Source organism: Squalius cephalus (assembly GCF_949319135.1).
Source record: "Squalius cephalus genome assembly, chromosome: 15".
NCBI lineage: Eukaryota > Metazoa > Chordata > Actinopteri > Cypriniformes > Leuciscidae > Squalius > Squalius cephalus.
The window spans coordinates 15,126,501-15,141,134 of record NC_137136.1 but is presented as its reverse complement, the minus strand read 5'-3'; the positions used below and the strand labels follow the sequence as shown (position 1 = coordinate 15,141,134).

Below are 14,634 nucleotides of genomic sequence, written 5' to 3'. Positions count from 1 at the left end.
ACAGGTAGTAGTACAAGATAAAAGGAAGCAGGATAGGATGAGGGTAAGAAGTAAAGGATGAGAAGAAGTATAATACATTGAGAGGAAGCAGGATAGGATAAAAGGAAGTAGGTCAGAGTGAGAGAAAGTAAGATAAGATGAGGGGAAGTCTTACAGCATGAGAAGAAGTGATGAAGGATGAGAGGAAGTGAAGTGGCACTGTATATATACAAATAAGTAGGAAATAGAAGGGGAATAATACATGGTATATGATGAGAGAAAGTAGTAAAGCATGGGAGGACGAAATAAATAGCATGAATAAGATGAAGTAGTACAGGATAAGAGAAAGTGTTAAAAGACAAGCTGGAACAATATAGGATGAGAAGAGAGAAAACAGTCTTGGAACAGAGTAAATAGGATAGGATATGAGGGGGTAGGAAGCAGAATAGGATGACAAGAATTAAGATTAAGACAACATGACACTATAAGATGAGGGGAAGTGGTATATGATGAAAAGAAGTGACAGAAAGTAGGATAACTGGTGGTGGTATGAGACAAAAATGAAGTAGGATAGGATGAGATGAAGTAGCAAAGGATAAGAGGAAGTAGAATACGTTGAGAGGAAAATGAGAATAGAATGAGGGGATGAGAAGAAGTGGTACCATATATGATGAGAACTGAGAAGTATGAAATAGATTGGACAATAAGGAGCAATAAGATGAGAGAAATTAAGATAAGACAAAAGGATGTCGCATTCATTGAGAAGAGGTAGCAAAATATGAGAGGAAGTAGGAAATAGCACGAATAAGAGCAAGTTGTACAGGATTATAGAATGTGGTAAAGAACTAGAGGGAGCAATATAGGATGAGAGAGAGTGACAGGATGAGATGAAAAAGTACAAGCATGAAAAAGGTTGAGGTTAGAGCACACAAAGAGACTCAAGTTTATGATTGTTAAGTCAAGTTCTACTGTCAGCTCTCTGAAGGGAAATGGAACTGTCCTCTAAAGTGAAAATACTCACAAATGTTGCAAGCATTTTAAGCTGCACACTGAAGCTCAACTCAGAGGGTAGATCAGGATTAGTAGATGTGCTGGTCTTATGTCTGTTTGCCCCCTAATGGTTCAATGAGGAACTGCATCGAAGTGAATGTGTTTGCACTAGTAGAAAATATGCCCCACAGTGGGTCCTTTTCTCTATTAATGGTTTATAATTCATTACCTGTGACCTAATTCTCATCTGCCATCTTTGTCTATTTCTCATACAAAAACAAGCATACATTCCCAAAAACCTGTCTCTCTTACTCGCTCATTCTCTTGCACACAATTTTGATCTGTGTCTCCTTCTCAGAAACACATGACTCAGCTCTCTCAGCTGCTCTCCACCTACAGTAATTATGACTGCATAATGACCCGCAGCTCAGAACGCTTTTCTTTCTAAAAGTGCAGTGATCCAGTGAGACGGTGAGGGGAACTCTGGGTAATTCACTCCACAGATGTCCTGTTGTACCTCAGTTTTCTCAATGCTGAACAGATAGCTGGCCATCAGTTGCAGAGCCTCAGGGTTTTGTTCGTCGTACTGTAGAGCTTTATCGATGGCCTCTTTACAGCGGTCAGCAGCGCCCTCCTCCATGCTGTCAAACCAGAAAATAGTTATTTAGTTCAGTGTTATTAAAGTTATCATCACTAACCATGTGTATGTGCATTTTTTTGTGTAAAAACCTGTGCGCAAATGTTTTCAAAGAAATTATGATCAATCAATAACTTTGATTTAACACTTTAATTAAATTTACATTTTTCCAAACCAAAACAATGAGAGGTAGCAGGATAGGACAAGAAGAACTGACAAAAGGATAAGGATAGAATAGGATAACAGTTAATGATATAAGGTGAGAGAAAGTAAAGTACATTGAAAGGAAGTAGTACAAGATAAGGATAAGAGGACATGGGATAAGATAAAAGAGCAGTACAGGAAAAGTAGAATTAAGGGGGATATGGGCGAATAAAACTGCATAAAAACCTGTGTTTGAACACTTTCACACAAAAATGATATAAGAACTATTTTTTAAACCAACAAACATTGTGTCTTGTAGCTTGATCTGTGTACAATGTCTGCACAAAATTACAAGCTTGACCAATAACTGAACTAAACCAGAGTTTCCACAGCACCCAAGGGCATCCACACTACTGAAGAAAATATTATTTGTTAGCACACACACTTTTTTTTTGCTCTTGATTTTCCAGTTATCGCCTGCAGCAAACATCTACCAAAACAACACACCCAGATACACACATTCAACCATACAGTACATCAATAAGAAAAGGCACAGACAAACTGTACTTTGCTAGAGGCTGCTGCTGTACCTTCATAATGTACATCGATGTGTGAAATGGTATGGTTCTTACATATAGTCATTAAACCTGACCTTTCCCTGATGCTTTGAATTTCAATCTCAAGGTTTGAATCAAGTCACGCTATGCCAAGATCCTCGGCAATCAACACTAAGCACATCCCCAATCTAGATCTACATTTCATCTCTCTCCTACCATTCAACCATCTTGAATTCCCAACCCTCTTCCTCTCTCTATCCCTCTATCAACCAGTCTGTGATTAGATCTTTTCTGCAGGCCTCAGAGCAGATGGGCTCCTGTCTGTTGCGGTGTCCCAGGTGTGTGTGTGTGTGTGTGTGTGTGTGTGTGTGTGTGTGTGTGTGTGTGTGTGTGTGTGTGGCATATCATATCATCAGGTACGGAAAGCCAAAAAGGTTGAGAAATTAAAAGAGTGAGAAAGGCCAGAGCAAACAAAGATTGGCAGAAGTTGAATGAATGCCAGCATACATCTGTGTAAAAAGGAAAAGAAATTTACCAGAGATCTGTGAAGAAGATCTCAGCGATGGAACAGAAAGCCACAGAGACCTCCTTCCTGGTGACAGCAACCTCAGAGGGGAATGCGGCCGCTCCAAATGCACTAGCCTATCAGGACACAGATCCACACATGACCATGAGTTAAAATAATAATTCACTCATGAATTCATAATTGTATTCCAAACCTGTACACTGTTTTTTTTTATTTTTTACATGGAATACAATAACAAGCTTTGTTCAAACAGTTCCTAAAAAGAAAAACATAAGAATCATGTGCTAGATTCCTATATGAAAGCTTTGTGTGACGAACAGACCAAATGTATGTCTCCGCTGAGGGTCTCAAAATAAATATGGCACATGTTCATCACACAAAGCCATCTTATGGCTTCAGAAGACTTGGAACTAGAGCACAATAGTTTTATAATATTTTCATGGCAAATTATAATATTCATTTCATTTTATTAATATATGAATTATATTCATATGCATTTTCATCTTTAAATTATTAATTGTTTTAGTTTTTATTAAAATTTGTGTGTATTTCTTTTTTTTTTTGATTACCTATCCCTTTAACACACAATCAAGAGACATTCACAGTCAGTTATTATAATATATGAACATTTTCATATGTCTGATAATAAGAAATAAAAATACAAAATATCACCCCAGCAATGATCCTCAACCAGGACACCCAGGGCCAATAAGGGCCACAGGATGACTTAGAATAATTAAAATTAACATATCATAGCTTACATAACATGCTGCAACATATTGGAATCACAATTAACACACTTAGTTTCTTTAAAAATAAGGAGCTTTGTCATAATTACAGAAGAAATACTGGAAGAAAATGTCATATCTTATATGGGGAACTTTTGAATATTTTGTTAAACAATGGGAGTCAAACTGATTGAGAACCACTGCTCTATAGGTCTTCACTGTCAACATGCACCAATGCTACATTTTCTAAATGTCATAATCATTTGTTAACAAACAAGTATTCATTACTTCAATGAGCTCATTGTTTCTGCATTAAATTACTACATTTTTTAAATGATTACATTTTTAGCAAACTGTGATTTTGTATATGTACATTTGTGAAATACATAACTTTTTAGAGAGTTACCTCTGATAACAGATCTCTCTAAATTGTAATATGGACTCATGCACTTTGAAATGATGTGTATTGTGAAACGCGCTATTCAAATAAACGTGAATTGAATGAAAAGAAACATGAATTCACTGTTTTTCTGCTTACCTTTGACTGCCCTCTAGTGCAGAAAAATTTAACTGCACATTTAACCCTAAAGAAATCCAATAGCTGCTTTCTTTTGACAAATCATTTAGACCACTGAGGATGCATGTCTCACCCATGGGGCCACAAAGCTCAGAGCATTGTTCACAGCATTTAAATCCAATACGCAGTAATGTATGCACAACAAGAACAGCTTGTGTGGTCATTTCAATTGATTGCAGTTTGCTTTGATGTAAAACAATGTCTGTGACCAAGTGGTTTTCAATAGCTCTCCACCTACAGGAACAACACACATCTGTTCTTCTGTACATTCTGTTAACATGCCCTGCATAGAAAGACACAAACGTCACACAAAGGCCTACGATGAGACTGGCTCAGCATGACTAAATGCTTCCTGCTACTACATCAGGGCTAATTCTGTGCCTCCCAGAAAGCACTACTCTGATTCAGCAACTAACTTAATCAATGCAAAGAAAGTGCTGTCCAACCAAAACGCACCATAATGCTGGAATGCATCCATTATACATTAGCTAAAGCTCTGAGAGCTCAAAACAACATGACAATTCCTTTGTATCTTAGAGAGTACAATTCTGGTCTCAGCTAGTCATTCTCCATTTCAGGGTTCTGTGGAACGTTAAAACACATACAATCACATCTTCTGTTAACCTGCTACAACTGTACGCATATGTGTTTTCTTAAAAATATATGTGGTTTATTCTTGCTATGACTCACTGACTCACCTTAGTACTTGTCCATTATATTTACTAAACTAGAACTGTGTGTGCAACTTTAGACCAGCACTTAGGTTTACCCTTAGTATTTCCCGTGTAGGATTAGGAACCTGCTTTACTGTGGGTCATCACACATTTCACAATATAGGGTAGACCGGGTAGACGTTTCAGTAAATGTTTTTCAGGGTAGGTTAATTTTGCAGCGCCAATTAACTATTTGTTTGAAATGAATGAAAACAAGTACTTGTATAATTGGATACCCTGAGTTGAAATACTCAGAATACTCATTTACAAACATACAGTATAGCCCTGGAGACAACTTCCCTATGCGAAAATTATTTCTCATTTACATTTTACTTGGATTTACCTGCAATTTCCTTTGGAAAGATAGCATCGGCTAATAGCATGTACATTACTGTTCAAAAGTTTGGGGTTGGTAGGAGTTTTTAATGTTTTAGAAAGAAGTCTCTTATGCTCACCAACATTACTTTTACTTTATCATAAATATAGGTAAAACAGTAATATTGTGAAATGTTATTACAATTTAAAATAACAGTTTTCTATTTTAATATGTTTTAAAATGTAATTTATTCCTGTGATGGCGAATCTGAATTTTCATCATCATTACTCCAGTCTTCAGCATCACATGATCCTTCAAAAACATTTTAATATGCTGATTTGTTGCTCAAGAAACATTTATTATAAGTAGTTTTTTTTTTTATTACTTATTATTTTTTGGAAAATGTGATACATTTTTTAAGGATTCTTTGATGAATAGAAAGATCAAAACAACAGCATTTTTTAAAAACTTTTTTTCTTTACTGTCACTTTTTATCAATTTTATGCCTCCTTGCAGAATAAAAGTATTAACTACTTCCAGATTACTAATCTCAAACTTTTGAAAGACAGTGTATATAAATGTGTAAATGAAACAATCAAGTGAATCAAAAATTCATTTAAAATGCATGAACTGTGTATCAGCATTGTCTTGCCTCATTGGTGTGTTTGTCCATGGTGTTGAGCATGACCTCAGTTCCTTTACTGAAGTACTGTACAGCCTCCATGCCTGCATGAATCTGCCCCAGGTACATGTACTTACTGTGGCCCTCATCTGGACTGAGCTCCACCGCCTTCAGATACACGCACACTGCTGTCAAGGACCATAACACACAAATACGCTCAAACCCTCTTTAACAAATGGAACAACAAGACTAGAAGCTTCATATGAACAGTACAGGTGACATACATACACAACAGTATTCAAGTGATTTCATAATCAAAGACCATTGAATTGTGGTAGCACAGTATGTGTAAAGGATATCTGTTTAGCTTTCTCTACATCTCCCAGCTCGGCGCAGATGTTCCCCAGCATGTCCAGGATGGTCAGGTTGGTTGGTTCAATATCCAGCGCTCGCTGACAGTACAGACTGGCCATGTCAAAGTCAAAGTTGTCTATACACTCTTCAGTCTGAGAGGGACGGAGAAAGTACACTAGTGAAATCTGAAAACAAGATCTAATATTTAATTTCCATTAAAATCCTTTATCTGGCTAAATGTTACCTTTTCCAATAATTGATCCACAGTATATTTTTCAGCTGTTTTCTTTTTGGCCCTTTCCTGCATCTTTGCTTTCATTCTTTCCTGTGGTGACATTAAGGCACCTGAGCAAACAAAACAATTTAAATCAGTTAGTAACAACCAAATCAAACCTTTTGAGGATATGGCTACAAAATTAGTTTAATGTAAATAATTACAGATTAAATACAGTTATGACAAGTTTGTCAACACTTTTTTTCTTCCAAAAAAAAATCACAATAAACGCCACATGGCACATGAAACACGTCATGTTTACATCAAACCGTTATTGTCAAAACCAGCAGAGGTGACTATCATGTACAGTCTATATAACAAGAAATTGGTTTAATTGATGTGGGATTTTAAATAATATGTATTAAAGTAATATTTTTCGTTTAACAGCAATGCCAGATAGTTTAACATTACTGATTGCTAAAACTGACATACCTCCATTTGGTTTGGTGTCTTTTCTTTTAGCTTTGCTTTTCTTTTTAGTTTTTGCTTGTCCGCCCATTGTTGTTAGATAAAAAACTGTGTATTTATGTTACTTTGTATGTAGAGGAAAATACTTCTCCACTTGGAGGAGCGTCCACTTGCCTGCGTGAAAATACGCATGGGCTACAACGTGAAAGAGTTGGATTGACTTCCTGTTTCATCTTTAACAAAATAAAAGTCTCCAATGATTTCTGAAGCGTCTGTCGCTGAAGCGCAAACGTTTCGTTTGATTTTGTTTCCCACGAAACTGATTCTCTTCTCAACGCACATTTCAGAACAAAATGGGCCACATTACTTAAAAAAAAAAAAAAGTTTAGAAAATAATAGGCGAGGAATGTTTAAGCCAGGTATGTTTCATACCTGCAAAGAGCAAAGAGAAATGTTGTTAAATAATTTTAAACTAAGTATTGGTGTAATATGTATACGTTTACACGCCAACAGTTTTTGAATGAGTGAAAAATTGCACCACGTCAAAAAAAAAGAAAAAAAAGAAAAAGAAAAGAAAGGAAAAAAAGAGAGATTTGATGGCCACCAGTCTTTTTTCTTTTTTACTTATTATTTTGTTAATTTATTTATACACATAAATTAATCCCATAGTAGTTACCCCAAAGCAACATTTTGCCAGAGGGCTATATGTAAATATGCAGTATTCATGTATATTTACAATGTATAGGTGTTATATTATCTAGGGGAGGAAACATATTTTCGGACCATCTATTATTCACTGCACACTTTATAGGCTTAGAAGGTAACACTGTCGGCAAGAAATCACTATAGCCTCTGTGGGTGCGCCTACTCCACTGTTGGTATTTTAAGAATTTATGGCTGCCTAATCTCTTTCTTATGTAACATTGCTTAGCCAAGATTACTGTATATTCAAGCTCAGCCTCCGTTTTGTAGGCGGGCAAAACAAGACGTCACATCGTTGCTGTGTGATTGATCGACGGAACAGCCAATCAAATCTTTTTCTCGCTCAACGTCACCAGAACCTTCTCGATTTGAACCAATCTCTCACAAAGTCGAACTTGAGGTGGAGGAACGTAGTAAATAAACTGAATGGATCACAGAGCTCTCTGCAGTTACCACAGCGAGCAGTTTACATTGAAATCCTCAGTATTTTCTCGCGGTGTTCTCGAGTGGAGTTGACAGTCGTTGGCTACTCTTAAAATAGGCGGTCGGAGGAACGAACTAAACGTTGTTGTTTTTTGACGTCTAGGTTGTTAATGTAGCAAGCCACAGACCGTATGGTGAGTGAGTTACTTCAGTGAGGACATACCAGGCCTGTCTAGTTAAACAGACAGAACAGAAACCTTGAATTAAGGAAGCGAATACTGGATAAGACGTAAGATAACATTAATTTCATACACAAATTAAACCCGTATGAGGTTAACAGAGCGGTTGTGGTGTGTTGTCGCTGTGTATTCATAATCCACGTTCCTTCACGATTTTTGGCGCGAGCGTTCTATAATTCGTCGCTCGCGGGACAGTTTACGCACCAGTAACTTAGCGCATCTGTGGCCAATGCCACCAAAGCAAAATCTTTAAGATTCAGCGGAACACAAAAGCAGGCCAGGACGAGTGTGCTAGCCACGTCGCGTGCACTACAGTGGTTAGCTGTCACAAGGATCTCCATTGGTCTTGATGCTTGGTTTTGAGTTCTTATCACCGAAGATCAAGAGACGAAATGTCAGATACGAGTAAAGAAGTAGTGGATCTGGTGTGGGGCAGACCAAGTGGCGGAGGAGTGCCTGTATCCCTCTTCCGCAGGTGGTCTCAAGGTAACGTTAAGCGATCGGAACAGATTTTAAAACAAAATGCATCATACACATGCCGACTTTGTAAAAGGTTATAGAGTAAAACTAAACATAATACAGTAAATTACTGAGGATTACACTTATCCAGGCTTTTCTAGTTTTTCCGGATGGTATCATAGTCTGAAAGGCAAGCTAAAAAATCTGAGCAAAAGTCATGTTGTGTAATCCAGCCTGAATGCTGACTCAAATTATGGAGGTTGAATCTCATTTTCAAGGATATACATCCATTACTTGTGTTGTAAAAATTCTGTAGTTGTCAGCAAAGAAGACCTATGCCAAGTCCATTTTACTTAACCTTGACTGCTTGCCCAGTTGAATTGTGATGAATTGCTTAACTGAGACTTGTGACATGACTAAGTTTTGTGTTCACTGCATTTCTTTCCACAGGCTTTGTGTTCACTGAGGCTGAGCGCTCTGCCCTGGAGCAGTTTGAAGGCGGACCGTGTGCTGTCATTGCACCTGTACAGGTATTCAACTTTCTCTCAAACCTTATTTTTATTCATAGGTTATGATGATGTTCAATAATGAATCATCAACACCTATGGCTTTGTATAGTACAAACATAAAAGAATGTTGGTAACCAGACAGTTGACGGCACCCATTGACTTCCATAGTAGGAAAAAAAAGACTATAGAAGTCGATGGCTACCGTCAACTGTCCAACGTTCTTCAAAATATCTTCTTTTGTGTTCAACAGAAGAAATAAACTTAACTTATACAGGTTTAGAACAACATGAGGGTGAGTAAACGATGGCAAAATTTTAATTTTTGGGTGAACTATCACTTTAAGACACTTCATTTAGGTTTTTCCTTTCATTTGTCAGCTGAAAGAAGGGGAGGGGGGACATATTAATACCCAAGTAAAATAAATAAATAGCCAAAGCTATAACATTCATGTAACATGTGGGTGGCACTGCCAATAAAGCACCTAAAAGCTGTCACAAAGAACCGGCAAAAGTAATGATTATGAATATGTAAAATATAGCAAGGAGACATTTTAATTGTTTATTGTAAACAAGTATTTTCTGTGTCGGCTGCAAAGATGAAGTTGACGATGCTGACTCGCGATCTTCGCAGTAGTGAACGCACCAGAGAGAAATGCACATTTCATACGGACTACATAGTTTTGTTTCGTTTTGAATTGTTCTGTTTAAAAGTAGATATTTCAAGCTTTCTGTAGACAATAGTTATATTTCTCAGGTCTGTGAGGCAAGTATGCTGAGTTTCGGTTCATTTATGAGACGAGCTCCAGTTCACGCGCCTCCGTGTCGTGATTATCTATTGTCTGCTATATTTACTTCTTATTTATTAAATCCAGGTAATTGGTTGATGAAACATTGATTAAAATTAACATACAATTAATACAAAATAAAAATCACTTTAAAGAAAGGCTTTGTGCTTTCTGTTTGAGGTGTCTGTGGAAGTTTTAAAGCAGTCTTTTAGTGCCGCTTTCAGAGCGGTCACGTCCGTAACCGGGAACTGACACGTCCGTAACATTGTTTTTTCCTCATAAATGTGAACACGAAAAATAAAATAAAATAAATATATTATGTTCTGTGGAGAGCCAACCCTTCTTCATCCGGTGGGTAGTATTACTTTTGGTTTGCGCAGTGTAATTCACAGAATTACTAAAAAATATTTTGCCACCTAAAAGTTATGGAAATACATGTGTATTCCCCTCATATTAAATATAAAATGCATGTGTAGACTTATATTTTTCTAATGTCTGAACTCCTTTATTAAGGGAGTATGGATATATAAACAGAAGTTTCAATATATTGGTATTAAATGCATTTTCTGAGAATTTATAACTCTGGGATTTGGAAGGGGTGTGTCGCGATTCTGCCTTCTCACACTGCAACACAGGTTCGTGGCTCTGAGTATCGCGATTTCGGTTTTATATCGCATATCGTTACAGCCCTACAAAGTCGACAAGTGTAATGCCTAGTGTTTTAAAATTTGTTAAGTTATTAGGCTAAGTCATTGCAATATATATTAGAGATTTTAGTCTTGCACTGACAGTCCATTTCTATCACAAATGCTGCTTGATTTGCGTATGATGTCCTACCCTATTCTCTAACTCTGTTTGTAATACTGTGGTGTTGACATGCTATTTTGTCAGATTGTTCCTATTGGCTGGTTAAGTGGAGCCCTAATGATTTGTGTGTTTTGTTTGCTATTCCTCAGGCTTTCCTGTTGAAGAACGTTCTGTTTAACACTGAAGGCTCAAACTGGAAAGATATTTCAGGTTTGCTGTGCATTATTTTAAAGAGAATTCCACCTTGTTTCCACTTTTGGGTACCCAAACCAGGCACTTGAGAGCATCTCAAACCATTTTTAGGATTGAGTGATAATCTCAGCCTACTCTAAATCCTGTTTCAGGTTCTGAACATAAGTCATTGTAGTGTATTCTTTTCTGTTATTGAAAAAGACCATGTAATAATACATGAACAATAAATATAATGTGAGTTTTGTTGCAATATGTCAATAGTTACTTATTTTTATTGGTTTCTGCTTGATATAAGTTATTATGCAGACTACACAAAAGACAACTATAATCTGATATTTAGACTGTGTGCCAATACATACATTAATGCATTGTTATAAGTGCATTTTGGAAATATGATGGTATAAAAGTGCAAGACATCGTCCTGAATCTTATAACAGGCACATATCTGTATTGTAGTCTTACTGTCTGCCTAAAAGTGCAGAAAGTGGTGATTCACTACAACGTCTTTAGATAGAGTGGTTCAGGTATGACATCATAATCCGGAAGTCTAATTCACCGCTGGTTCCTTTGAGATTTTCCTATGGGGTTTTATAATGGGGTTTTTCCAATTTGTGAATAAAATAAAGCCTGTGGTAAACATAACATGTCGAAACTTTGACGTTTTGTTCTACAATATACACCGCACACACTCAGCTTGTTGCTCTAAGCTGTCTTATCTAGTAACTTGTTAAAAATATAAGTTTTCAAAAATGAACATAACTGTTTAAATTTTTTTTTTTGCTCTGGGTGTGTGTAATTTATATTGTAGAACAAAACGTCAAAGCATAGTCACGTTATGTTTGCCACATGCTTTATTTTACACATAATTTGAAAAACCCCATAGAAAATCTTAGAATTAGTCTTCCAGGTTCTGACGTCATAACTGCACCACTCTATAAAATTAGTGTTCTAAAAACCTTGTATTACCAATTATCCATAATATTAGTTTTATTTTGTCCTATTTTATAGATCACTTTTAAAGGAAGGACCGTTGTGTGAGACTTTGTCCTTTTTGTTTTATAGCTAAAGTAATTTTTTTTCTCCCCCCGTCGTCGTCGTCGTCTCCTCACTCCTTTTGTGTTGATCATATTTCACCTTCTTAGCTGTTGCTCTCATTAGTATGTTGTGTACATTTTGTATCCTGCTTGGAATGCTGTCATAAATGAAGAAAAGAACAGTCTTATCCTAGTAAATGACACTTTTATTTTCATGTTTGTCCAATATATTTGGCTGACAGTTTATATAGAAGCAGGGCTCGAAAATAAGGAGTGCCCAATGGCCAGGGGCCAGTGTAAACAACACTTGGTACAGTTGACGGAACTGTCACTTACCCGATCTGGCCAGTGCTGCATCATCACTAAAATGTATCATTTGCACATGTTTTTAAGCCTTGCCAGTTTAGTTTGACACTTTCCCTGCCATTGATGGAATTTTCCAGCTTTCTGAGTTTTCATTGTTATGCGGTAGGGGGCTCTATTACGCATCTTCTTGCGGTCAGTATGCACACTTTTGCTGAGCCTGCACTGAAGCAAGCTCCGCAGCAGACTTCTTCACGACTGTCAAAGCGGTGTTATGTCACAAAAGTGCAGACTGGCCGGAAGACCGCAAGTGTTTAGGGTGCCATTTGGGACAGGGCCAAGTATGACGGAAATAGAACGGGCATCAGTTTACCTTCTGGAATTTGTGTCATGTTGCATTGTACTGCATCCTGTGTAGACAGCATCACTGATTATAATAGGTTCTATCTGCTTTTGTCACATTGTGTTGCGCTGCTCGTGTCTGGTGTCAGTCAGTGCAACATCTTTATTGCAGCTTAGAAATCAGATGCATGGCTTGATGTACCCCTACAGAGGAAGAGCAGCGGACGGTCCTGTGCTCCACCCTCAGTGAGATTCTGGAGTCAGCGTCCCTCAGTAAGACACAGGCATTTCACCTGGCCACCTGGCCTCGTGATAAAACCACAGACAGCAGTGACATCACAGACAGCCACCCAGAGCCCGAGTCCAGCCAAACTACTGACACACCAAGTAAGAGAATTTGTAGCTGTCTTTCTGGATGTTGTACAGATACCGAACAAGACTACATGCCAGTGTTTGAATAACACCTAACAATGATCCCTAATGTTTGGTTGATTATACACAGCATGCTATTCTAAACTTGATGAGTTGTCTATTCTCATTAACAGTGAACAGTGATCTTACAAATCATTTCTTTGGATTGTTGTGTCTTGTTAAATGCATTTGTGTTTTTGCATGGTGTGTGTTTAGCTGCTTTGGCTGCTGAGGAGCTTGGCTTTGAGAGGTTTCACAGCGTCATCCAGTAAGTGCACAAACACTCTTTTCACGCAGCGTCACTTTTGTTTCTCTTTTCTCTAGGGATGCACCGAATGTTCGGCAACCGAAATTATTCGGCCAAAAATAGTTATAAATTATTCGGCACTTTCGGTGTTCGGCCAAACAAGTAAAAAGACAGAATAAATTTTGCCGAACAATGACGTTTTTGATGACGCAATCAAATAATAACCAGCGTAGAGTGAGAGGCGTGTGCTTTAAAAATTCAGCAAACATGTCGGCGGTGTGGAGAAATGATCCAGGCCGAGTTGGATTTGGGAAAGCCGCAAGGTGAGGGAGACGGTCAGGTGATGCACTGCGCAGGAGATGAAAACAGCGCAGAGAGAAAACGGACTCGTACTACAGATGAGCCGCACACCGTCTCGCTGTCTGACGTGTTCGATGAGATCCTCCAAGAGAATAACCCATTTGCAAGACAGAGGACAAGCTCAATTGCTCAACAGTTAGATGGTTATCTCTCAGAGGTCCTCAGCCCCAGGAGCAATAACCCTCTCGAATTTTGTTATTCATTTGTTGTGGGTTCATTTTTTGCACTTTTTAATGCACTTTTTTTGTTGTAGGCATACAGAATTAATTCTTTCAGCAGTCAGTTATAGGCCTAACATAGGCTATTCAAGAAGGGGGGCTTCAAAGATGGCCAAATAATTTATTTTTATTTTTATTTTACTCATTTATTTATTTTAAGTTATAGTGTGCTTTGTTTGTATAATATCTGCTGGAATGTTAAAAAAATGTTCAGTGTTAAATAAATATTTTTAAATTGTATTTTTGTAATTTGATTTTTTTTTTTTTTTTCTCTGAAAAGCAAGACAAAATAGTGAAAATCACATTTTAATTATTTAATTAATGCAATGGTGAAAAAATTGGGAAAATAAATGGAAAAACCTTCAGCCAAGCGTTTCGTTATTCGGCTTCGACCAAGAATTTTAATTTCGGTGCATCCCTACTTTTCTCAAGTCTTTTCCTTGTCCTATATACAAATCACTGGTAGATTACTTAAAAGAAATCGGGCTCAGCTTAAAATAAAGCTTCAGTCTAAATTGGTCTGTAACTCATGACATTATACCTACAGTAAGGATCTTCCCCAGTTGACAATCACATTGTGGTTACTCCTTCCTCAGGAAGAGGACTCTCAGGACTGTTGCGGAGTTGAGAGAGGCTGTGTTGTCACTGTACGACACCTGGAAGAACAAATTCGGAGTTCTCCTTTTCCTGTACTCAGTCATACTTACAAAGGTATAACTTTATATTTCCCCACCCCTAAAAGGTCTGAATTTGTTTGTTCCATTGAAACAAGAGAATGA

The 14,634-nt window shown here is 37.4% G+C and overlaps 2 protein-coding genes across 2 annotated transcripts in view; one reads left to right on the top strand and one right to left on the bottom strand.

Moving 5' to 3' along the window:
- The window catches only part of LOC307172298 (uncharacterized protein), an 84,823-nt gene extending 77,796 nt beyond the window's left edge, over positions 1-7,027 (bottom strand). Inside the window, exons 1-6 of the mRNA XM_079894570.1 lie at positions 6,850-7,027; positions 6,388-6,488; positions 6,149-6,295; positions 5,820-5,969; positions 2,843-2,949; positions 1,487-1,610 (exon numbers count right to left, since the gene is read on the bottom strand). Of these exons, the coding sequence (XP_079750696.1) occupies positions 1,487-1,610; positions 2,843-2,949; positions 5,820-5,969; positions 6,149-6,295; positions 6,388-6,488; positions 6,850-6,916 (696 nt within the window). The 5' untranslated portion in view covers positions 6,917-7,027. The remainder of the gene's footprint in view (positions 1-1,486; positions 1,611-2,842; positions 2,950-5,819; positions 5,970-6,148; positions 6,296-6,387; positions 6,489-6,849) is intronic.
- Positions 7,028-7,918: 891 nt separating this feature from the next.
- Positions 7,919-14,634, top strand: part of mindy3 (MINDY lysine 48 deubiquitinase 3) — a 40,812-nt gene continuing 34,096 nt past the window's right edge. The window contains exons 1-6 of the mRNA XM_079894743.1: positions 7,919-8,675; positions 9,099-9,178; positions 10,898-10,958; positions 12,830-13,006; positions 13,247-13,298; positions 14,452-14,566. Coding sequence (XP_079750869.1) covers positions 8,582-8,675; positions 9,099-9,178; positions 10,898-10,958; positions 12,830-13,006; positions 13,247-13,298; positions 14,452-14,566 — 579 coding nt within the window. The 5' untranslated portion in view covers positions 7,919-8,581. The remainder of the gene's footprint in view (positions 8,676-9,098; positions 9,179-10,897; positions 10,959-12,829; positions 13,007-13,246; positions 13,299-14,451; positions 14,567-14,634) is intronic.